At 47.0% G+C, this 24,594-nt stretch overlaps 8 protein-coding genes across 8 annotated transcripts; 4 read left to right on the top strand and 4 right to left on the bottom strand.

The window, feature by feature from the left end:
* Positions 1–11: 11 nt before the first annotated feature.
* F4817DRAFT_137613 (SDA1-domain-containing protein) lies at positions 12–2,626 on the bottom strand. Its single transcript, XM_049297839.1, has 3 exons — positions 2,444–2,626; positions 2,261–2,385; positions 12–2,211 (listed from the first exon to the last, which is right to left on the bottom strand). The coding sequence occupies exons 1-3, from the start codon at positions 2,524–2,526 to the stop codon at positions 203–205; spliced, it is 2,217 nt and encodes a 738-aa protein (XP_049158179.1). The 5' UTR covers positions 2,527–2,626; the 3' UTR covers positions 12–202.
* A 442-nt stretch (positions 2,627–3,068) lies between these two features.
* On the top strand, positions 3,069–4,715 carry F4817DRAFT_359274 (putative GMC oxidoreductase; the record flags this gene model as incomplete). Its single annotated transcript, XM_049306138.1, has 2 exons — positions 3,069–3,249; positions 3,412–4,715. The coding sequence occupies 2 exons, from the start codon at positions 3,069–3,071 to the stop codon at positions 4,713–4,715; spliced, it is 1,485 nt and encodes a 494-aa protein (XP_049158180.1).
* A 245-nt stretch (positions 4,716–4,960) lies between these two features.
* On the bottom strand, positions 4,961–6,497 carry F4817DRAFT_316689 (FAD-binding domain-containing protein; the record flags this gene model as incomplete). Its single annotated transcript, XM_049300709.1, has 3 exons — positions 4,961–5,090; positions 5,151–6,223; positions 6,276–6,497. The coding sequence occupies 3 exons, from the start codon at positions 6,495–6,497 to the stop codon at positions 4,961–4,963; spliced, it is 1,425 nt and encodes a 474-aa protein (XP_049158181.1).
* A 1,415-nt stretch (positions 6,498–7,912) lies between these two features.
* On the top strand, positions 7,913–9,085 carry F4817DRAFT_316690 (S-adenosyl-L-methionine-dependent methyltransferase; the record flags this gene model as incomplete). Its single annotated transcript, XM_049300710.1, has 1 exon — positions 7,913–9,085. The coding sequence occupies one exon, from the start codon at positions 7,913–7,915 to the stop codon at positions 9,083–9,085; it is 1,173 nt and encodes a 390-aa protein (XP_049158182.1).
* Positions 9,086–9,276: 191 nt separating this feature from the next.
* On the bottom strand, positions 9,277–10,861 carry F4817DRAFT_365917 (uncharacterized protein; the record flags this gene model as incomplete). The annotated part of the gene is made up of 5 exons (XM_049306931.1): positions 9,277–9,869; positions 9,936–10,018; positions 10,079–10,452; positions 10,508–10,636; positions 10,694–10,861. 5 exons carry the CDS (start codon positions 10,859–10,861, stop codon positions 9,505–9,507), a joined length of 1,119 nt encoding a protein of 372 aa, XP_049158183.1. The 3' UTR covers positions 9,277–9,504.
* Positions 10,862–12,941: 2,080 nt separating this feature from the next.
* On the top strand, positions 12,942–14,954 carry F4817DRAFT_339977 (uncharacterized protein). The gene is made up of 5 exons (XM_049303605.1): positions 12,942–13,287; positions 13,334–13,353; positions 13,401–13,505; positions 13,596–13,984; positions 14,034–14,954. Exons 1-5 carry the CDS (start codon positions 13,074–13,076, stop codon positions 14,494–14,496), a joined length of 1,191 nt encoding a protein of 396 aa, XP_049158184.1. The 5' UTR covers positions 12,942–13,073; the 3' UTR covers positions 14,497–14,954.
* Positions 14,955–16,004: 1,050 nt separating this feature from the next.
* F4817DRAFT_359279 (putative GMC oxidoreductase) lies at positions 16,005–18,230 on the bottom strand (the record flags this gene model as incomplete). Its single annotated transcript, XM_049306139.1, has 4 exons — positions 16,005–16,069; positions 16,215–16,487; positions 16,628–17,689; positions 17,822–18,230. 4 exons carry the CDS (start codon positions 18,228–18,230, stop codon positions 16,005–16,007), a joined length of 1,809 nt encoding a protein of 602 aa, XP_049158185.1.
* A 3,785-nt stretch (positions 18,231–22,015) lies between these two features.
* F4817DRAFT_316693 (transmembrane amino acid transporter protein-domain-containing protein) lies at positions 22,016–23,485 on the top strand (the record flags this gene model as incomplete). The annotated part of the gene is made up of 2 exons (XM_049300711.1): positions 22,016–23,359; positions 23,426–23,485. The coding sequence occupies 2 exons, from the start codon at positions 22,016–22,018 to the stop codon at positions 23,483–23,485; spliced, it is 1,404 nt and encodes a 467-aa protein (XP_049158186.1).
* Positions 23,486–24,594: the final 1,109 nt, after the last annotated feature.

A 24,594-nucleotide genomic window follows, 5' to 3' on the forward strand; every position in this document is an offset into this window, starting at 1 on the left:
AGACTAAAAGCGGTGTAATTTGCATGGAGACCGGATGGCGCCATCTCCTGTCATGCGACATCATGAGCAAGGTAGCTAAAGGTATCGTCTTCATTGATTAGGCACTTTATGCTTAGAAAATTAGTTCAACAAGTTACTTTCATCAGCAACAAGGAAAAGCGAATGAGTCTCGCTTAGCCCAAGTATTAATCTATTTTACTGATTATCGTGATACGCCATTCCTTCTCCTGCCACCGGATTTGCTTCTATCGATATGATTCTTTAAGATATTCCTCGTGGTAACAAGACTTCGTTTCTGCTTCGATTTGGCCTTGCCTAGCGTCATCATGAAGTTCTTCTTGCGTGCCTTCTCCTTATTGGTTGAAGATTTACCCTCCGCTTCCTTCTTGGATTTTCGTATAGCCTGTGTAGACTTGTGCTCCTCACGATCCGGCTTGCCTTCTTTCGCTAGTGCTATTCGTTCTTCCTTGGTACTCTTGCGTAGCCTTGATGGCGCTTCAATCTGCTCTGCCGTTAATCCTTCGTCGACATGTCGGCCTTCCAGCTCCTTCTTGCGCTTGCTGCCGCCCATAGCTTTATCGATATTGGCTTCCATTCGTAATTCGCGAAGTTTGGCCAAGTCAGCGGGTGTAAGAATCTGAGTCGTGGCTAATTTTATGAAATCAATAGCCTCGTTCTCTGCGTTTTCTTTATCGTCCTCCTCGGGGTCATCTGGATTGACCTTTTGCCTCTTGGCATCTGGTTCGGGCTCTGCTTCATCTTCTGAATCGCTTACCCTAATCCATTCCCCAGAGTCGCTGCTATCTGTTGATGCAACTTCCCAATCGTCCGAATCCCAGCCGTTCTCTTCGTCTTCGCCCTTTTCAGCTCCTTCTGGTAAACCTCCTTCGGCTCGTTTCTGTTTCTTCTGCTCTTCTTTCCACTTCGCTAGAAGTTCAAGGCCTTCAATTTCTCCAACTTGCTCTTCACCGAACTTCGGCTGCTTCAAACCCCCGCTCCTGAGACCCATGGTCGCGTCCTTGCCACGATCTTTCTTTCTCAGCATATCCGCGCCCTTTTCGCGGTACAGTGAAAGCAGACCCTTCGCAGCCATCATGACTCCCTTGTCCTTGCTCTTCCTGTATTCGACCAAGTCCTGTAATAGTGTTTCGTTCATTGCTAGCGGTTGTCGAGCACATATCTCGCGGATTGCGTTGAGACCTGCAGAGCAGACTTCCGATGCTGATGCTTCAGATACAAACTCGTTTGCAATCTTTTGTATCAACGGCTCAATTGCATCTGGGGGTACTAGATTGTGAGTCCCTTGAGCGAGCGACGCCAGGAAAGACGAGGCTGACTGCTGTCTAGGAGATAGATACTTGATGAACCAGGAGTAAAGAGAGATAACAGTCAACTTGTGCAGTCCAACTAGGCGGGTGACGAGCTGCAAGACGAGAAGCTTACTCTCGAGAGAAAGCCTAGACTTAGAATTCTGGAGGTGCTTCTCGAATAAATTCTCGCTAAAGCCTTGAGGATCCTGTAGTAGATGTAGTGCTGAAAAGTTGAGCGGATGTGGTGCATTCTTCTTGCGGTCCTGCCTCTTGACTTTGTCGACAGCCCTGTCGAGAGCCTTTTTCGATTTCTTCGTCTTCTTGTTGATCTCGATTGAGTGTTTAACCTTTTTAATATCGATCGTCTCCTCGTCGCTGCTTTCATCCTCATACTCTTCACGTTCTTTGTCTCCCCCAAGGAAAAATCTTACACCTCCCGCAATCACCTTCTCATTTTCTGCCAGGCAAGCTTGGCGCATAATATCAACGGTTTTAGCGTCATTCCAGATTTGACGCCGCCATAATTCCCGTACCAACTTGACGGCCCATAAAGCTTTCGGAGAAGAGCGATCTGAAGTAACGAGGTTATAGAGGACGGTTTGCATAGTCCGGTTTACTCGGTGATTTTTTGTCTTCGTATTTGTGTTCCGTATATCGCTCAATATCTTCTGGTAGAGGATCATTCTTAAGGATTTGGACGGAGTGCTGATGAGAATAGGAAACAGGGTAGTGAGGAGATAGTTGCTGTCGATAACATCTTTCCGCCGCAGTAGTGTAAGGCTAGATACTATCTTCTCTCGTAGCGTAGGTTCCAACACAGCATGATGCTTCGTAAGTACATCTTTGAGGTCGTCGGGGAATGTCGCAGCTATCTGAGGATACAGCTCGGCGCAATGGGCAACTATCAACACTATGAGCTTAAGGATATAAAATAGGCGGAGGTCGCATACTCAAATCTATCTGCTCGCGGAAAGTTATGAGGGAGTTAGAGTCGGCGCCTACGGGAGCAGCCAGAAACTTTTCGTGCGCAGCATCGAACTGTTGCCAATTCTCAATGAACTCCTTCTCATATGCCCTATAGACGAACGGGTCAGACATGACATTATCGAAGCGGGAAAGATTGGTATGCATACTCTGGATCCTTGCGAATTTTATACTGAAGACCGGCAAGATCTGCCTCGATCTTCTCGAGGGCTGCGACCTTTCTCTTGCCCATATTGAAGCAAATTATAGAATACAGGCGGCGAGGAGTTCGCTAGAAAGGTGATGGATGCGAATTGTAGATTAAAAAATAATGTACCTGGCTAGCAAAAATTAAAGTTATCGTTATCGTTATCCGTCGTTATCCATCTTATCAGCGCTAAGTGGAACCTTGTCAGGTACCCCACTAGCTCGACTCTTGATGTCTTTAGGTACTTTGTACGAAGTACATTAGGTAATTTGGTAAAAGAAGTACGTACCTAAATCTCAACTCAAGAATGGATGGAGGGAAAGAAACTGGATCTTGAGAACTTTAGGTACGTAAAGCACTTGAAGGGAATCATATAAGCTCTTCTGTGATACATACCTACCTACCTACCTTAGCTAGGTAAGGCACCTCCTATGGAGTTACGCCTCTTCCTTGCGTCGGTCTGATGCAAGCTTTCCAACATAGCGGTATGAAGAGTCTCAGGTAATAAATCCGCAATCCTCTCCTTTCACATTTTATCCATTTTCTATATAGGTTAGGTACCTAAGGTGAGGTTCCCTAAACAAATCATGACAGAATCAACGGCCGTAGACTATATAATCGTTGGCGGGGGACTCAGCGGCTGCGCTCTAGCTTCACGCCTAAGACGTTCTCTGCCGAATAGTTCCATCCTTGTTCTTGAGGCCGGCCAGGACCCTGACCCGGAACACGATGTCGTCTCAACCTTCGGAGGCTTTGCTCTCCAAGGTGGTGCTCTGGACTAGCAATTTCAAACTGCCGCGACGCAGTCTACGGCGGGCCGTACACATACTTTAACACATGGTAAGACGCTTGGTGGCGGTAGCGTACTTAACTACGGAGGCTGGTCACGCGGCGATGATCCAGACTACGATGTCTAGGCTGTGAAACTAGGCGGGGATATCCGTTGGAGCTATGCTGGCTTGCTGCCTTATTTTAGGCGCACTGAAAGCTTCTACGACACCAGTGCTAGCGCCAAGAAGCACGGCTTTGACGGCCCGTTGAAAATTACCCCGACCAAGGCAAGCCATGCGGCCAGGAAGTGTCCTCTCCGCGACCCAGTAGAGAGGGCGTGGAAGGAAGTCGGTCTAAAGAGAAATCTCGATCCCTTTGCGAACCGCTTAGCTGGACTGGGCGACTTCTACGAAACCTGGGAGGATGGAAAGAGGCGGCCTAGCCACCTCGCGTATCCATTAAAAGGGGTGGATGTGAGGACATCCACTACGGTCTCGCAGATATTATTCGAAGGAGACGGGACACCAAAGGCGATAGGTGTAAAGCTTGAAAATGGACAGACGGTTAGAGTAAGGAAAGAAATCATCCTCTCCGCGGGTACGCTGCAGACACCACGCCTCTTACTTCGTTCAGGTATCGGAGAACCCTCAGTCTTCTCTGAGAACAATATACCTTTGGTACAGGCCCTTCCTAGCGTCGGTCAACAATATTTTGACCATTTTGCCTTGTTCCAATGGTTCAAGATCAAAGATCCTTCTCGTGGACTTGTGCTAGGCCACCCTAACCTATCTAACCCAGCCTTTGTAGCAGACATGTCGGGTGACTTCAGCGCTAACGAAGGGCTTCCGCGCGATATCCTAGAGAAAGCCCTTGATGAAGACGGTATTGTAGGTGCGGAGCGCGAGGCCTTACTACAGCCGGGTCGGGTGTTCGTGGAAACGCTAATCTTTTATCACGCCCTCGCGCCCGGCTTTTCCTCCGACGGCAGCGTACTTTGCACTTCTACTATGCTCACATTACCCAGCAGTCGCGGTTGTGTGTCTCTATCTAAAGATATCGACAGCCCCACCCCGCATATTGAGCCGAACTATTTCACAACCGCCCTCGACCATGCTTCTCTTATTCACGGTGTGCGACGTCTACTTAATGTCATGCTTGGTACGGAAGATTTAGAGGACTATATCGAGTCCGAGTTACCACCACCGGGTTTAAATCCACTTACGCTAGAGTCCTCTGACAGCAAAAGTGAGGACAGAATCAGGGCCGTCGGCGTCGCTCATTTCCACGCTATGGGTAGCTGTGCCATGGGAAAGGTCGTGGACGGCGATCTCAGGGTCAAGGGTGTTCAAAGCCTTAGGATCTGCGACGCCAGTGTTTTCCCAAGCCCTGTGGGAGGATATCCCATGGCGAGCCTGTACGGGGTTGTAAAACAAGCTGCTGATATCATCGCTGCAGGCGCTTGAATGCGGAATGATGAACCTCTGAAGATGACCATGTGAAAAGGATGTACTAAACGATTATACAAGATGGAATCATGGTTTGTAGAAATTTCGAGAAGGCATCGAATATAACGGATTTATTATACACACCCCTTATACATATCCACAATTATCAATATATACTAGATTGGGCTATTTTTTAAAACACCGAATCCTAGTATAGGTAAATATTTCTCTCGGAGCCCTTAACACGCAAAGATCCAAGCCCATCATTGCAGGTCGAACCACTGATTAAATATATTGTTGGGGTCATATTGCTTCTTGAGCTGCTGAAGTCTAGTTGTGCTATCATGGTAAACGATATCGTTGGTTTCGTCTCCGTAAGCGAAGTTAACGTATCTAGTGCTAAGTGTCAACGGCGAAAATTGATGCTATTTAAGGCTGAAGAGGAATACTTACGTGCGGTTAGTCGGTAGCTCACTATCCGCCCGCCATAAGTCACGCAGCTTGGAGCCGAACGCCTCAGCTGTACTGTCGAGGGCCGGGTCCGGGTACCAAGCGATGACAAAGCCGTTGAAGCGGACGTCGCGATTCGGAAACGATGCCGAATCCGAAGCGATCGACCGCGCCTTGTCAAGCGAGTAGCACTCGACGACGACAGAAGTAGAGCCTGTGTCGGGATTCTTGAGAAACTCGGTGAATGCGGTCCAGACCTGACGCCAGGTCGATGGGACCATGTGACTAAAGCCGGCGGCGTACGTAGGCTTGCGCTCTCCCTTGACGCAGAAGCCGTCTGCCCCCGCATTCCACTGGTTCTGCGGCAGCACTGCCGTCGTATCCTTGTAGGGCCCAATATCTAGGATTGGCTTAAATGCTGCACGGCCATCCGCCTCCGTGCCGTAGTAGAAGACCGTTACGAGCACCGTCGGCGTATAGTCCGGAGCCCCTGTCGTTACGAAATACAGGAAGATATTCATATGTGCCTCCAGCTTCAGATCCTCGATACCCTGCGCGATCTGCTCGACCTTATCTTCAGTAAAGTATAATCCGCCTACCCAAGCCATATTCTGTTCCTGCGGTAAGGGCGTCGTCTTACTCACGATAGAAGTGACAACACCGAAGTTGGGGCCCGCGCCGCGGAGAGCCCACCAGAGGTCTTCATTTTCGGGGCCCACCATAACGAGGCTCCCGTTCGCTAGCACGACGTTTATGGAGAGGTAATTGTCGACACTGAAGCCATAGAGACCCATCAAGTTACCGTAACCCCCTCCAAGCCCCGCGCCGAGATATCCAACGCAGTTACAATTGCCCGTTAGAACTTGAACATCATTGTTGTATGCTGCGTCGATAACTTCTTGTATGCTCGCACCTCCTCCAATACGTGCTTGTGTTTTATCATCGTTAAATACCACGGTGTTGAGGCCGCGGAGGTTGATCATAAGGCCGTTTTCGCCTAGGTGCCACGAGCTGCTCCAGCCGTGGCCTCCATTCTGAGCGAAGAAAGGGATGTTCTTCTCGAGGCAGTATTGAGCCTATAAGATATCAGCGCTACTCTTTGGCGATGTAATACAGGGTGTAACAGACAGTCGCCTCCACATCAGCTTCGGTTGCGACCGATACGATAGTACCAGGTTGGGGAGCATGAAACTCGCTCCAACGCGGTGCTATGGAGGCATCGTGGGAGATAGTTGCACCTGATGAGAGTAGCTTCTTCAAGTCATCATCGATTGAACTAACAACACTTATGCCGGCATTGCAGACGCTAATACTGGCTAGGAGGCCAAAGACTCGTGCATAAGATCGCATTTTGATCTAGCTAGAAGCTAGTGGACGTAGTCGAATCCAGAATAACGTATCTGGAACACATACTTGGATATGGGACGAGACCCTCACAGGATCTATACAGGGTGAGGTGTGTCTCAATTCCCGGCCGCCACGACGGAAGCTAAGGGTTGATGTGCATATATTGTTGCGAATACACAATACACCTTGTCTTCCCGGGTATACTATGTACGAAGTCTGTATTATAATATGTCGCTGCTTCGTTCCCTATTACTGAGTCGGATTTAGGTCCGTTAGGATAGCCTAGCGTTCTATCCCTATGTAATATTACCACCCTACATCATGGCTTCGTTCCTTGAACGAAAACCAATAGGGTATGATCCAACCGATATCAGGAGAGCCGGAGGGGCATTGCACCCCTAGGAAAATCATTTTTCAGTAGCATGGTAAATAAATTGTGATCAGGGGTTCCGACGTCAACGCAAGAGGAGACTATGGCTCACCTCAGTCCCATCATTGCGCCTCGTGTAAGCCACGCTACCGCTTCGAGCGTAATCGCGAGATACCCCGGTTTTTGTCGCTATGTAGGTACCTAATGCAGTATGCATTCAGCTCCCCACAAGCTGCACCTTGAGCATTCCGAGGAAGAGATCTGCGTCTTTATTGTCTGCCCCCAGTAGGAAAACCCGGAAGTGATCGATAAATATGCGAGTTACTCTCTTAGGGGGTAGAGATCAATGTTTCGACGAAACATACGCTGTCATTTCCGCGTTTATGCGCCTATGAAGTCGTTTTCTAAAGAGAACATCAATAGGTAGGTATTTACGAGATTAATATCGCTTTCGGTATGTCGTTGACCACATTTCCATATGTCTGATCGACTATAATATTGAAAGCACATATTATATGAAAATGCCTTTGATACCTTTTTAATGGCTATCGTAGTAGCTAACTCCGAGGCCATTTCAGGGGAGAACAGGTAACAATCCGCTGAACCTGACCCGGCGGATACGCCAGGACACAGGCCATATGTATGAGCGTGAACGTATAACCATGAGCCAGCCATACAAGGCAATGGCGGGGGTGGCTTGTACAGGCCTACGATCTTAAGAAATACCTTAGGTACCTAAGGTTTATAGCTCTTTGCACAAGAAAGGAGTTGCTTTCCGATTGCTCGGTTCCCGTCGTGATACTACTTGCAAGGGCCCTTAAACTCCCGTGCCGGCACGGTTCTATCCGCCCAAGCAGCCAAGAAGAACCTGAGTACCCCTGTATACCCCATTTCTCATCCTGGATGATCTTAAAAAGTCCCACTTGCGAAGGATTCGGGCTACGATCCGATCGTTAACCATATTATAATACTAGATAGATGATAAATAAATGTATTCTACGCTTACCACCGCTGGGATGGATCAGACATATTTGATCTCTGGAGAAGTATGAGATATCCAAGGTATAACTCTCTCTTCTCCTTACTGCGGGCGGCGCGACCGTGCTCCCGTTTGTATCACTACGGCCTAAGCCCAGTAAGAAACGCCACGACCAGGTTCCAGCGGTATGTAATCCGAGGCAATCAGCTGCGGGGTGGGCCGGCCACCAGGGTAAGGCACTCCAGTAGCACTACCACGCTCAGGCATCAAGAGGAAGACTCGGAGAACTTCTGGCGTGTTTCGGCCGACGACTCCAAGTTCTGGGATGACTATGTCTCAACACGGCCACATTACAGCGCCGCGTTCTACAACGAGATTTACAATCACCATGCCGCTCACTCATCTCGGTGGGGAATCGCGCACGATGTCGGTTGCGGTGCTGGTCAGGTCTCGGCCGAGCTAGCCTCGCGCTTCGCTCATGTTGTTGCCTCAGATATGAACGACACTCACCTATCCGTTGCGCGGCGCCGACTTGCTGTTGACTTCGGCCAGCGCATCTCATTCACTCACTGCATGGGGGAACACTTGATCGAGCACCACCCACCCGGCTCTACTGACCTTATCGCCGCCGCCGAGGCTATGGTGCTAATGGACGAGCGCGTGGCGCTTGAGAACTTCCGACGTTTGCTCCGACCCGGCGGCACCCTAGCTTTTTGGTTCTACGGGCGTCCAACATTTGTAGACCCTAAGCTACGCGCCGAGGCGCAGCCGCTGATAGACGATATCATGGTGCGCAACTGGTCCAAAGTGATCCGTGGCAGTGGCGCGCGGCGCAAGGCGGGCTTCCAGCGGGCAGCCGAGGGCATGGAGTCATGGCTTGACTGCATCGCTCTAGACCCAGAGGTATGGACGGACGTACGAAGGATCAAGTGGAATCCTAGTGCCACGTTGTGTTTCTTTGGGGAAGAGGCGTGCGGGTTTCCGATCAGCACGACTAGCAGCGTCCAGCCTAGCGAGCGTGTAGAAGAGCGTGAGGATCCGGAGTGGTGGCGCAATGACTGGGATATTGCCGAGCTAAAGAATTATTTCCGCGTGCTCTTCCCGGGCTTCAAGGAAGTTATTGGGGATAGAGATGCGGAAATCGACCAGTTGTTCCAGCAACTCAACGATCAATTCGGAGGTGAGGGTGAAACGCAGCAGTTCACCTGGCCGGCCGTGTTAGTGACAGCTACTCGAAGATAAGGTAGAGTGAATTCAGGTCAGAGATTGATGGCTTGTTGATTGTATCATCCGGGTTTTATGATGTCGAATTGATGGTCTGATATTCCTCAATTTATTTCCTAGACGTGAAGCGGACGTAGTTGGACCTTGAGCAACTAGCAATCCTGTTACCATTTACAGGTAGGTACTTTATTATAGCATATAAATGCTATAAACTCTTTCCTGTCTATTCAATTATTTCCGAAATTAATTAGATTTATTTATTACTGTGGACGTTACCGCACCGTAGGATTAGGCTAATACCAGCTTACATCCTCATGTTACAGTTAGGTACATAAATTAAGTCCCGGGGATGAACATAGACCTTAATACTAAGCTTTCCTTTTCTTTCTGCCCATAGGATACTCCTCAAAACACCATATCATCATACATTACTATTTTCATATAGTCTCCGCGGGTTGGCTACCTATATGAACACTGCGCTCGATGGTAATTCCATGATTTGAAGGAAGTTGCTCATCTGAGCGGTTACTCTGAGCATTGATCTCTACATCCGCTGTGCGTAAACCATCGGTGAGCCTGATGTCATCCTTGTAGTCCATGTCAGACCCCAAAGGGTACTCCCGCTTACTACTGCCTAGACCGCTGCTACCATGATTACGTGCATAGTAAGAGCTCTGGTTCCTCTGCTTAATCGGCCGGCCGCGAAGCAGGAGCCAGATTGGCCGATAAGTTGGAAGACAGGCGCTGAGGACCGCGGTAGATAGCTCAATGACAGCCCAGAAGAAGACAGGTGAAGTGTAGTCTACATGAAATTAGCCACCAGAACCATTAGGTAGGTATGTAATGCTACATAGACAAGGTACCGTACAGGTCTCGTCATTATAATGATGTTCCAGGCTCTCACCCACGTGAACGTAGATGAGCGCACGAGTGAGGCTGAATGCACACACTCTACGGCATAATTAGTGCTACACTATCATATAAATGAGGGATGTAGGAGGGAAAACGCACGTAGCACCCAACAAGAACATAGCCAACACTCCTAACTTCTGAGTCCACGGCAAATGTAACTTGAGAACCATCGGTATCGGCATGATGAGAATAATCACATCTATGATAATATCCGAAATGGCCATGGCGTACCACAGCGCGAGCCCGTCCACGCAGTCATTGTGATAAAAGAACTCGATGAACGGAGTTATCGGATAGCAGGTGAAGAGGTTAGCGAAAAAGAATGAGACCGTCCAGCCGATAACGAGGCCCAGCACTACTTTTGAGGCGATCTCGAACGGCCTGCCAAAGAAGATGTTCGTGTAGAAGACCAGGATGGACGATTTCACAAATCCGAGGCCGACAGTGGAGAGGATGTTCACCGCAAGTTTACACTATAATACATAAAACGTTGGCACCAGCCATTGCTAAAGCTGGCTCTTAACATACTTTCTCGTAAATAACAAATCGAGGGTCATCAAGAATCGGCTCCCCGTCGGGAGTAGTTGATTGATGTTGACCAAGCTGGCCATCAACAGCGGCAACAAGCTGCACCGAAGCGCAACCGATAGCAACAGCCTATATCAGACAATCAATTAGATATCTCGATAGAAGTGCACTTTTGATACAACATACCATTGCAGCGATAACCAAATAATCGTCTAATTTGATGCCTTTTTGGCAGAGGAACTTGGCCCACAGCCGCAGGGCGACGGCGGTGATGGGCAATATCGTGAAAGCTACCCCAACGGCAATCATTTGGCCTTGGGAGTAGTTGTCTGCAATGTCTTCTATGGCTCCCATAGTTAAGTGCGCCTTCGCGGGAGCGCGCAAATGGGCTGAGGAAAGAAACGATGTTGGTGAGAGGATAAGAAGTGCTACTATTCACAGGTCACAGGCTGTCTCTAGCACTAGTAATACATGTAGTGAATGTCTGCGACGTCTGTGATTCTGTAATATCCATGGCGTTCGTCCCCGAGATCTATTATCTTGCGCCATGCATTAAATGTCTTGGTGTGGGCATTACGGGTGGTCCATCAGTCCAAAGCAAATATAAGAAAACAGCGATACTACCATTCATCTCTTTTAGCATAAGATCTCTCCTACCGTTCCGAAGGGTTCAAGCTACTACAGGTAAAGTCCTGATTAATATCAATGTTACAATATATGCTTTTTAGCGAAGGGTCAATCCTATCACCTAAAGAGCTTTCAACCTAGGCATATGCTTTTATTTCGACTCCTATTACTTTATAAACCGGGTTAATAAGAATAGGGCAATAGGCTTAGCATCTACCTTCATGGGATCAAGGTCTAAAGAGCGCAGGAATCAAGAGGTTAGAGCCCATTTCGTTCATAAGTTCGCATCGAACGCATCGTAATTAGAATAAGTTATGCTAATCGTAAAGTATAAAGAATACTTCATGACTTGGGCAAAAGAGAGATGAAAGAATGTAAAAAAAAATAATTAAAAAGAAAAAAAGAAAGTGAACCCGCAATGATTCGAACCCGAGCCTTATTAGAGAAAGGAGAAAGGAGAAAGGCTAAAAAATGATTCCAGGACATGCAAGTAATTTAGTGTAGAGACATTTAGACCAAGCTTTGCTTGGTACACGGTACGAATCAATGTTTTAAAAAGATATATATCCTCATCGCAGTGACCCAGACCAACTATTTGAATTGGCGGGCTGCGCTTGCCTACGTTATACAACATATAACCTACCATAGCGGAGGAGGAGGGGGGGGAGGGGGGGAGGGGGGGGGGGGGAATGGTCTTACAAGAGAAACAGACAGGCCAAACACAGATATGCGACACTACCTCCTAGATCCGGCATATACTAATATACTAATACACTAATAAATGACCCAGAGCCGTGTAGCCTCGGATAGTGTAACAGAGGTCTAGTATATGCTGTTTATAGATTGCCAATTGTAGCTGCCGATAAAGCAGTAAGATCTCCTATGGTAAGTTATTTAATCATCTGCATTATCCATGCAATGCCACCTGGGGAGTCAATACACCCATAGTTGTATAAATCTTAAGAGGTAGTTTGGTACCATATAGGTACCTAATCTTAAAAGGGGCCGTCATGTTAGATCTAACTTCAATTGCGATAGAACAAACGATATCAATCTACAACTATCTAAGGGGTACCTACCTAGGTAAGTAATTATCTCCTAATAATATTCAAAAACATCAAACTTACTCGATATTTAGTTTCGGAAAGGTTTTCAAGGGGCTGCATATAAAGTGGCATTATTGAGCCAGTAAATATATGCAGTCATCAAGCCTCCCTAACTTAATTGGCTGATATTTGAGGCGTGTGCATATATGTTACTTCACATCAAGTAGTATCCGCGGCTAGGTATTGTATAATAGATGCAAATAACATCATAAGAGGGCGCGATTGCTCGGGTGTAGTTAGAATCGCCTGCCAGAGAGACATCGACATACGTTCGCGCCAAGCTTGCATTGAGCTGCTATCAAGATATGGTATTATAAAGAGTTATAAACATCTTTTAACTCTAGCACACCAATGAAACTTATATAATTCCCCTACTAATAAGTTGTCTTAGCTTGTATTATTATTATCTGAATTTACAGCTGGCTGTGGTTCTAGATCCGATTACCGAATTGGACTGGCTTACACTGGTCGGGGAAAACAACAAGCCCCCTTCATCGGTTACGACGTGGTATGCGCAGTTTTATAGATAGGTAGGTAGGTACCTAGGTACCTAAATTAAAAATTAATATAGAATAATCGGCATGTCGAAGATGAGCATTATTTTATATGCAAAGTAGGCTGAGCCGGTAACCTGCATAGGGATACCAACCAGCAAATTAAACGATATTTTGGGGTCAGCCAGCCTGCATCAGTATTCATGTGCATATAATGTATACTATAATGAAGCTTCAGGTAGCTAAGAAAAATCAAAGTAGCGGAATAAAACGACCTGCCAGTCTAGGTCTCCATTGATGTAATCATAGACTTCGGCTTGAACACATTGTCGAATAGCTATGAACGATCTTAGTCCTGAGAAACTTGAAGCTCTGCTCAATGGGCCGGCACTCGCCCCTCCCGCCGGCGTCATTCCACAGTTCGACAACCCGCCCAGTCATAGAACCGCGTCAATAGCTATACCCACTGCCTGTCTAATAGTGTCTACGACTTTGGTAGCTATGCGTCTGTACACGAGTATTAGGATCATTCGCCAGGTGGATATTGCGGATTGTCAGTAACCTCCTTTGGGATGTTAATCGGTGACTAACTAGAATAGATTCTGTCTTTCTTGGCTGGGTATTACTATCTCGTCCTCTTATATATTTCCTTGTTAACACTATTAGGCTATCTTCATCGGGGAAATCGTGTGTGCATTTCTCGCTGTGAAACATGCACCTGGTGTACACCAGTGGAACGTCCGACTCGGAGATTTAGGACCATTTCTTTATGTCAGTTCCCTGAAAACCAATTCACTTTTCTTCTCCTCAAACACCTAGAAAAGACTTAAAATACACGAAACCTAACGTTTAAATGTTTAGTATTTCCATGTTGCATCTGTGTTATACGGTATATGTATGTTTTTCGTCAAATTTTCGATATTGATACAATACATAAAAATATTTATGCCTATCAAAAAGCCAAGGGCATTGTATTGGACCACGATATTCATAATTGCGGTCAACTTCATCCATTATTTCATCGGCAGATTCATAGAAATCTTTTCTTGCTACCCAATTGCTAAAGCATGGGATCCGTTAATTACAGAGGGCAGTTGTATTGATATAAAGGCTCTTATTAGCGCGTCAGCCAGCATAAGCGCGGCATCAGATATAATTATTTTGATCCTGCCACAGGTCGTAATTTGGCGGTTGAACTTATCCCGGAAAGAGAAGGCTGGAATTTCGATCATTTTCTTGATAGCTATTTTGTAAGTCACGCAATGTTTGACCTCAAATACTGCTTACTGATTATCTTAGTGCATGTGTATCTTCAACCATCTGCATATTTTACTCTGTTGTACTCCAACGTCAATCCGATGATACCTACTATACATGGTTTACGGGCCTTTGGACCTTGCTTGAGATGGCAGCTGGCTTTGCTGTAGCATGCCTACCAGTGGCAAAAGCCTTTGTCAAGAACCTATCTAAAGCCGGGGGTTTCTCCAGCATTGCATCATCTACCAGGAAGGTTACAAGTCAGTCAATTTTACCAAGTTACAGGAGAAACTCAAGATACGAGCTGGAGAGTCAATCAAGTGCCCCAGCAACTAATCTGAACCATGGCAAGCCATTGTTTAAGGTACATGGGGTAACCGACTTAACGAGCTTGCGCGACTCGAATTCGGTTCGCAATCATCGAATGAACAATCCAGAGGTGCCTATTGAACAGGTGTTTGGCGGAAGTCCTCTAAGCGCTAAATCCCCACTGGATTCTCTATAGCCTTATTACATGGTTAATTCCTTGGACATCTATTAGACGGCTTGGGCTAGGTATTTCGGCTTTTCAATAAACATCTCAAGAGTATACAGAATACCATAGTATTCGAAGCTATGGTCTACGGGGGCAAGAATGTTTTTATGTACCTAATTACCGGAGTTTCGGAGGGTAATCTGTGTGCGGTAATAGGTAAGCTCGAGGAACCAAATTACCCGGTTATTGAAACAATGACGACCTTTTGGTTATTCGTACCTGAGAATAAGAGACCATTGTTACGAAATGGGCTTAGGATGCATGGAAGCAACTCTTTGTTCAGCAAAGAACTTCACCCTAAGTTGCGAAACCTGTGGCTAGGTATCTAATACATACCTACTAAAGGCTTCATGTATTCTAAACGCTTCCTCTAGAATCCTAACAGCTATCTTAGATGATAATTTAATTCGGATCATACCATTGCCTCCCTACTCAGTCCATCATCATACTAGGCACCTATTATGTCCTCAATTGCCAGCGAGACACAGCTATATACCCAATTGAACGATGTGCCATGTCTCCCTGGCAATTGAGAACATACCCCTTTACTCCATAAACAAACCTTACTTTGATTCTTTGTTCCTTGTAACAATAATCTTATTGTCCCTCGGTTATACTTTGTTTAGTAGTTGCTATAAGACGACTCGAAGTTTCCGTCATAGCTTCAGCGAATAGACTTCAAATCTAGACGTCGGCTATCCAGGTTGCTAACATGTCGTCCAGTAGATCGCCTCAAATCCCCACGTCGACAGCACCGTATCAATGCAAAATATGCCATAAAGTCTTAAGCACGGGGAGCCACCTGAAGCGGCACCAGGACACTGTCCATCGGAAGAAAACCGATCCAGTATACCGATGCCGGTGTAGATACGTCTCTCCCCGAAAGGACAGCTACCTTTGCCACATTACATGCTGTCGTAGGCCGGTTCGTGAAGCTTATTATTATTGCAAGTGTAGCGAAAGGTTCACCTGTAAGCATGAGCATATGTCCCATGTCGCTGCCTGTCAACGATTCCGCGGCTCAGTTGGTCGTTCCCTATGATTCTCTGAGATTAAGACGATGTAGGATGCTGGATTTTCCCCTTTCATCTTCTTCCATAATTTCTATATGGCAACGATACCTTCTGGTAGGTAGCATGCCCTTACATCTCTTGGGCTCTATTCTAGCCTTTAATAAAATAGAGTATACACAACCGATGTTTGTGGAGTCTTATAGAAGTTAGTATGAAGTATCTAGTTTTGGGTTTTACGAATTCTTATTTTAGATATGATAGAAAGTAGGTGGGTGGTATATAATGCAGATTTACTAGTACAAGCAAGATAATACTATTGGTAGACGGTCTATAGAAAAAAAATACATTATGAGCAGTCTGAATTACATACATCTATCAGCTACTCGCCCTCCAATCATACAGCCCATTCTCCATCATAATCTCCTCTATCTTCTATCTTCTAAACATGCACCTCCTATTTTTGATTTATGCGGAACGGGCAGTAACTTCGGCGTCTCTTAAAATGTCATCTGTTGCTTTTTCCGCAAGCACTTTAAATCGAGTGTCAGCAACTACTACTACTACTCATAGAACTCACGGAATTGATATATGTTCCAGGGGATTCGATAAGTAACTCTACTCGGCGGTCCCGAGTCCTGGAATAGGCTAAAAGGGTTTTTTTTAGATTTCACTTACTGAAGACTGGGCAGACCGGGAATGCGCCGGGAACGGCCGGAAAAGAAGATGCGTCAACGACGCGCAGGTTCTTTACGCCATGGACCCTAAACTTCGAGTCCAACACCGCTAACCTATCGTCCGCGGGTCCGATCCCGCATGTACTTGAGGCGTGGTGCGAGTAGGTTTGCAGTTTCAAGAACCCCTTCTGCGCTGCGTCTGTGCAGTTCTGATTTATGCCTGGACATGGGTGCTTTTCATTAAAGGGCCCGATTGGCTCGCCGACTGACGTGACTTTGGAAATGAGAGTTAGCAAGTACTTCTTCTAGTAGGAAGCTTAAGGGGTTTAAGTCATGTCTTGAAAGCAGCTGTGTTCAAATCGCCTCGATATGAAGCCAAAAGGGGAGTGAGGGGCAATTCCAGATGTTACATACTGGCCTTCCGGAACGTCTTTGCCGCGTCTAACATCTCAGTCAGATCTTCATCCCCACCGTGCTCGAAGAAGTTGAAGTTGATCTCTGGCGGCTCCTGCGGATCATTTGAGCGCAGGTGGACGTATCCAGCCTGCGACCGCGGGTTCATATGTACGAACGCGCACTCGTACTGTGACGGGCCATACTCGGTTGGGTAGCCAGGCCAGAACCCTTCAAAGGAGAAGGACTTGCACCAGGCATAGATGTTACGGTTCTTGCGCGCCGTAGGTGTCTTGAGCTGTACTGCGATCGGGCCCGACGACCCGTTCAACGGCTTACTAGCTAGCGCCAGCACGCCTCCTTCGTAGTTGTCTGCCAGTTTCTCGCCTACGCCGGGAAGGTCTTTTACGACGGGAATGTCGAACTTTTCCAGCTCTTCGGCCGGCCCGATGCCGCTAAGCTTGAGTATCTGCGGCGTGTTAAATGCGCCTCCGGAGACGATGACTTCCCTCTTAGCGAATATCTGGACAACCTCTCCCTTGGTACCGTTGTAGCGTGGATCGGCTTTGTACAGAGATTGGCCACGGAGGACTTCGACACCAATTGCAGTTGGCTCCTCGGAATCCTCCGAAAATAGTACCTTAGTAACGAGACTTCGGAGCTGGACGGTTAGGGGGTACTTGGCTGGATCATCCAAAGTTGCCCGGATATAAGTGTTAGTACCAACGCGATGCCCGGTAGGATCAGCGTGACTGGCAAGCCCGAAGACGCCCGTGGACTGGTCTCGATCCGGATCTAACGCATTAATATCCCGGGTTACATCGCCACCCGTCACCTTAATGATACTACTTGCGATGTCCCGCACGTCAGATGACTGCTGCATGAAGGCAGGGTCGCTAATTGTGAGATTGAGGTATCCGGTGTATCCATGTCCAGGAATTTCAGGGGGTACGTAGTGAGCCGTCTCTATCCTCTCGAAGTATTGTCGCATATTCTTCGCTAACCATGTGTCGTCTCCAGTGCTCTCGGCGATCGCGTTCCAGTCATCGTCAGAGGGGAGCGCACAAACACCACCGTTATGCACTTTTGATAGTGTCAGTTAACATTTCTTTCATGTGAGCTCTTAGGGAAGTTGTATTCCTCGATCAATTCGTTCGGGAAACCTAGACTCTTAAGATAGATCACCAGGGGTAAAAGAACTTTGATGTTACATACTAGCGCAACCTCCAAGTGTCGCCGAACGTGGGTAATAGATGCCCAGTCGTTCAGATCCCTCTGGAGGGTCGAGGCCAACGTAGAAAGATCCGTCAGGTTTGCGCCACGTCGTGTGCTCATACTTGCCCTCACGCTCCTCGTCCGAAGAGTGCTTGACGAAGAAGTCCCATCGTGATTTCTCATCGTTCGCCGCAAGGTTGAAGTTGACCATCTCTGAATAGTTCTTGTTGTTCCCTAGGTCATCACCTGCCTCTAGCAGCAACGTCGGGTAGCCCGCTCGCGCGAGGTTAGCTGCGAGTGGTGCGCCTCCGGGACCCGAACCCACAACGATATAGTCATAGGTAGCTACTGTCTGCGCGACAACCCTCGTGGCGGCAAATAGCCCTAACGCAAAGAGTTGGCCCGCCATGTCGGTTCTCTGGACTCTAGCCTAACTCTATATCTCCGATACCCTTAACGGTTCCTATGAACACCGGCATAGGTGACCAAGCCATCCTTTATACCAACAATGCGAGTTCTCCCCAGTGCAGGCATCGCTTCTTGGGAAAATTCAAGCTCCACGTCCCTCGTCACTTCCAGTGCGGAGTAGTTTATAGCCATATACCCAATGAAACGTATTAACATGCGAGCAGCGCAGCGCGATGCTTCCGATGATAGCTACGATCAACTTTGGCTAAATGGATAGCTGGAGAAAGGCCTTGGGGGTTCGTGGAACATCGGATTTAGGGATCTTGGCGGCGTATTGCATTATTATCCGGCAGACAAGAGCCGCCGCGGTTGAATAGGAAGCGCAGGGCAAGAGATATAGAGAGAAGATATAATTCTTATCCATCCAAACCGCTCGTACGTTCCGGAGATCATCTACAAAGTTAGCACATATTTGATTACACGATAGATTGATAATCGATAACACTGGTCTAGCCCCTATATTTGCCCCCTTTTTATTAATACCCTACTTTACTCGGTTCCAACGACCGGGCCAACAAAAGTCTACTGGTTTCTTTACTCCCGCCGTATCGGGTAAGTTCTACGTGGAATATCCGCCAAGGCTAGATAGATAGGAGTACTTCACTCAATATAAAGACAACTCATCGAGACTGATCGCAATCGTACAAATATGTACTACTGGCCGAAAGACGGTCCTTGGCGGTTGTCTCTTTTCTATCCGGATCCGTATTAAGGCCCGATGCTTAGCAAGACCGGCCAGCCTATCATTTATTTTGAAGCCAAGAAACTCTGACTAACAGAGTAAATGATGAGTAGTTGTAAGCCGGAAAGAAGTGAAATACACCAAGCAAGAAATCCGAATGCATTTACATGGTTTTTGTTTTTTTGATGGCGCGCTTCGACCAAAAGGAAATTCTCTTACGGAAAAATATGACCGTGCATCCATACCGCGATGTAACTTATCTCTCCACCCGGAACCACTATGCAGATAGCTCTATTCGACACCGAAGCGTATTCTCTAGCTCTCTATTAGTTTATAAACCTCCCGATTATGGGACCACTGACGCGTTGGCCCCGGTGGTAAGGTCGAATCTCAAGATTGTTTAAACTGCCTCAATTGGGTCGCCTCTAAAGACCGTCTTACCTATGACTATTACCTAGGGCTACTTCTATGCCTTGCATCCTGCATAGAATCTCTTAGACTGAGAACCCGAGAACTGTAGGAACTAGCAAACTCAGTGGAGATTTCTGTCACTGAGTCGTGGGGAAGCCATATTATGAGCGACTTGCGGGTTTGGGAATGGGTTCATCTCTGTTCGATGTGGTATGAAAACTACCTCTTCTGCTAGATTTAAAACACCGAATACCAGCGATTGATTTTCATGAATAACTTCTATTGTTAATAAGTAATAGTTTTGGGCAGGCGATTTAGTTCTGCAATTTAGCGGCGAGGCCAAGCGAACTAAGCGCATTTTAATCTTAAGATCAGCTAAAAGGGAATTTCATAGCGATACTATGCTTAATATGCCACATTAGTACATCGTGGTCTTTGCCGTCGCTATTACTAAAGCTTCTTCAATAAATATTACAGTACTGTACATAGAGATAAGCTTTGACAAGACTCCCGACAGGGGATGTGAAACCGCGTAAGCACGTTATATATGTATCTCTTCGAAGTTCGCGAGGAGTGTAGCCCTGACCGGCGCGGTCTGTGCCGTATTTCCCCACAATGATTGCCCCAAAAGCTACCAGGATATACGTCCACATTGAGTTTGCACGCCCTGTTTAAAAGTCGATAGCTAAGCGAATAGGAAGGTATATTTCCTAAAAGATCATTAAATTTACCATACATGGAACAGCAAATAAATGATATGTATTAGCGCACAACAAGTGTCCCCTGACTCCTGAGAACTTGATAGATCCTTATACATGAGACCGCGCCAACCTTCGTAGTGACCGACGATGGGGTATGTGGATTCTTAGATATCGGAGATATTCTCGCTAAGAAGAAGCTCGGATTTCATAAGAGACAATGCCCTTTATTTTAAATTAACGTCCACATAATTCCCCGTATACCTATCCCTATCTATATAGATCTGGGTTAAGATGTTACGATGCATAAATACGTAATGTAGATGTGATTGGGGTTTAACAGGGCGAATGGGTTCTTATTCACGTTAGCAAACCGCCCCATCTGCCCATCCAGCCACCTGTATGATATGCAGAGAGGGGCTATGAGAGTACCCCAGTTATCCGTATTATGGAATGAGATTAGAAAGAGATTAGAAAGATAGGCTATGAGCGGAGACCCCTTTTCGACATTCTTACATTGTACCCATCGTATCTCTTACATATTCGCCTCCTACAGCCTACCAACATAATTTCCAACATAATCATCTGAACAATGACATTGCATTTATGTCTTACTTGAATGCTGCGTGTCATCGGCCCGAGGATTCTCGTTTCCGTTTATGGTTATTATCGACTTACTTGTCGGTGTCTTTATGTATTGTATGATGAAAGAACCAGCAGAGCTTCGAGGCGCAACTCTCACGCTCACATTCCCGTATTTTGACCCGACCGTTTCCGAGATTCTACTGTGTAACCTGGAGAATATCTTTACCCCCCTCTCGAACTCTTCAGACTCATGGGACAATCGGATTAAGCGGTTCCATGCGTGGTGCAACCCTCCACAGTGGCCCTGGGGTCCCGAGTCGCAGAATCAAACGATGACATAACGCATACGACTCTACCACTCAGTCTGCCACTCAGAGCGGGCTTAAATGAAAGTACCTAGTGTGAGGGGGTGAGGAATGCGGCGTAAGCCTCAACCGTGAGCCTCGATGTGGATGAGATCCATTTCGAGTCCGGTTCGGAACGAACTGCCAACAATGGGTACGAAGGCAAAACGAAAAATGACAGTGTCTCAGACATTTCAACTCTTTTTTAAAAGCTTCGGCGCCTGTGTCGGCGGTGAAGGAGTCGCCGCAAGCGGATCCGGACTGGCCAATAGAATATCTCCGAGTGCCTAGATCGGCAAGACTAAGAAATCTCTTCTTTTTCTAGAAGGTCCACGGATATACTGGTATGCTTAGACCAGGGGGTCATGGTGACGTCCATGGTTCGAGGTACTAGCGTCGGTAGCTGGCCGAGGCAATCTTGGCAACCTTGGCAAATGATATATTTTTATTTTTGCCCGTGGGCGAATGAGAGAACCCCCATATTGGAAGGTCACGGTTGCTTTGAGTATTACGGGGTCCGTCATCACTGCTTAACCACGCGAGACCCTAGGACCACTTCTCGGTATCCTGGTATGTCGACCGCTGTTGGGGACTGAGCCACTATGTCGACCGCGAAACGTAATGTAATCTCGTCGATCATTAGGGCTTTTGTCACAAAGATAGCCGGAAACGCCGGCGTGATTGGCCTACTGGGTCATACTGGGACTATATCCACAATGGGGCAACCCCATCTGCCCATGGATGGTTCGTGTACGAACATGGTTTCTCGGTGGAAGTCAATATTTACCCACCTGACTACTTGCCTAGTGTAGCTCGTTCCTCGGTCTTTTTATAATAAACCCTAGGAGCCCGCGCGTTTTAGAGTTTTGGTCACCCGGGCGCTTTGCTTCTCTGGACGAAATCTCCCGCCATCAACCTTGCCCTCAGCCATCACCTACGGTATCATCTGTGCCAACGACAACTACATCTAGGACGACACTACGGTTAGCTAGATCTGACGGACAAGATGGCAGACAAGATGGCGGATACGAAAAACGAGAAGATGTTCGATTCGGACTCGCCTTCGGGGCAAGAGCTGGGGTCCAGCACTGAGGTGGTTGGTCAAGTCAGCGACATCTCGGCATTCGAGGCGCAAAAAGTAGCCATGGGCAACGCTCACTTCAAAAGGTTGGGATGGAAGCGACTCACAGTAGTGCTCATCGTAGAGGCCATCGCCCTCGGCAGTCTGAGTATGCCTGCAGCATTCGCTACCTTAGGAATGGTGGCTGGCGTCATCTTGAGTATTGGCCTAGGTCTCATAGCCATCTACACCAGTTATGTCGTCGGCCAGGTCAAGCTAAAGTTCCCGGAGGTACAGCACTACGCGGATGCCGGTCGTCTGATAATGGGTAAATTTGGGTATGAACTGATCGGCGGGATGTTTGTGCTGCAACTGATATTCCTTGTCGGATCTCACTGTCTCACGGGTACTATCGCTTTCATGAACATCACCAACAATGGCGCCTGCTCGTTAGTTTTCGGTGTCGTCTCGGCCATCATTCTCCTGCTTCTCGCTATCCCGCCCTCCTTTGCCGAGGTAGCCATTCTGGGTTACATCGACTTCGTTTCTATCATGGCCGCTATCTTCGTCACGATCATTGCGACGGGTGTGCAACGGACAGATGCTGGAGTCCCCTCTGATTGGTCCGCGTGGCCGAAGGAGAACGTTACCTTCACTGAGGCTTTCATTGCCATCACAAACATCGTCTTTGCCTACAGCTTTGCCATCTGCCAGTTCTCGTTCATGGATGAAATGCACACCCCTAAGCATTTCGTTAAGTCCATCTGGGCGCTCGGCCTGATTGAGATCGTGATTTACACACTGACCGGAGCATTGATCTACTGCTTCGTCGGTCAAGGTGTCAAGTCCCCTTCTCTTCTGTCGGCTGGAGACTTGGTTTCCAAGATTGCCTTCGGTATTGCTCTACCCGTCATCTTCATCTCCGGGTCCATCAACGGTACCGTCGTAGGCCGATATATTCACGGTCGTGTTTACAAGGACTCGGTCACTCGTTTCATCAATACCACCAAAGGCTGGAGCACGTGGCTGGCGCTCATCACGTTCATTACTCTCATTGCGTGGGTTATCGCCGAGGCCATCCCCTTCTTTTCCGATCTCCTGGCCATCTCTTCGGCGCTGTTCATCTCCGGGTTTACGTTTTACTTCCCTGCTGTTTTCTGGTTCATGCTCATCAGGCAGGGCAAGTGGTACGCAAAGGAGAACATTCTAAAGAGTATTCTTAACGGCTTGGTATTCGTTATCGGGTTGGTTGTATTAGTTGGTGGCACGTACGCTAGCATTGTCGACATCGTAAGTCACTAGTCTCACGGCTTATTATCTTCTATTTCTTTTGGACCATTAACTAACGTCTTACAGATTGACGGATATAGCAAGGGCAAAGTTAGAGGTGCCTTCACCTGTGCTCCATTCGAGTAAGGGGAGGCTCAGGAAGACAAATTTCTTTAATTTTAGTTATGCTCCCTACTTGAAAGATCGAAGTCACGCGCCCCTCTCCACGAACATGAATGGCCTGTCGATGACATTATGATACCTCCTTTTTATTTTCCAAGCGTCACACGCGAGCGATGGGTTCATAGCATCTCGTTTTTAGAGCACTAGATAACGCCTCGTGGATAAGACCCGATTCCTAGCTTTAAGGAGTTTGAGGATGCACTCTGTTTTCTCTAGGATTATATGCCTTTGTAAAACACTATCTGGGAGTTGCATTGATGAGCATGTTGCTATTAGCGTCGCGAATGACAATTAGTAGCTGGGCACATTATCTGATGGTTCATGTATTGAAGAGTTGTTACGTGTTATCGATGTTTTCAGGTTATAGCAGTTAGAAAAAATGAAAGAACCAACAATGGAGCTATTCTCGCATGGACTTTGAACTATTATACGTCACTTGCATGAGGCGTTTAGGTAACCAATGAATTCAAGGACGAGCATACATAGTAATCATTTCCTTGGTAGTCATACATCTATGACGTAGTCGTGAATAGAGACAGAGTTCCGATAAAGTTATGATTTTCGTAATATACCAGCACCTAACGTTAAAGTGTGCCATACCTACATGAGTAATAAAATATCTAATAGAAATATTACTTAGTTTTTTTTATTTTTTATTATTATTTTTTTATAGAATCTCGGCCGCGGTAAAGGTGTGTGTAGTCTTACCCTGCACGAGGAATTCCTACGGAGCATCTATACATTTCATGGGGCAGGCTACGATCGTATGTAACTGTTCGCTATTAGAGCGCGAATCATGCGTGCCTCAAAAAAATAGCCTAACTAAAGATGGTAGAACGTGCAAAAGTAAAGACAGCATCATTATAGCCCCTGGTAAGATGAGCCAATCTAAAATCGAGCAATTCAGGACCCGAGTCACCGAGTTTGGTAAGATGCAGATCAAAACACGTTCCTCCATGAAGCGTATTGGCAAATGGCTGGAGACCTGAACTAGTAGGCTAGAAAGAGAGAACCAGCTAACCTAGGGGCCTTTGCTGCACAACGAAGAACCTTGGGGGGCATACGTGAAATGA

This window comes from Daldinia loculata, assembly GCF_022478755.1.
Source record: "Daldinia loculata strain CBS 113971 unplaced genomic scaffold F4817scaffold_30, whole genome shotgun sequence".
NCBI lineage: Eukaryota > Fungi > Ascomycota > Sordariomycetes > Xylariales > Hypoxylaceae > Daldinia > Daldinia loculata.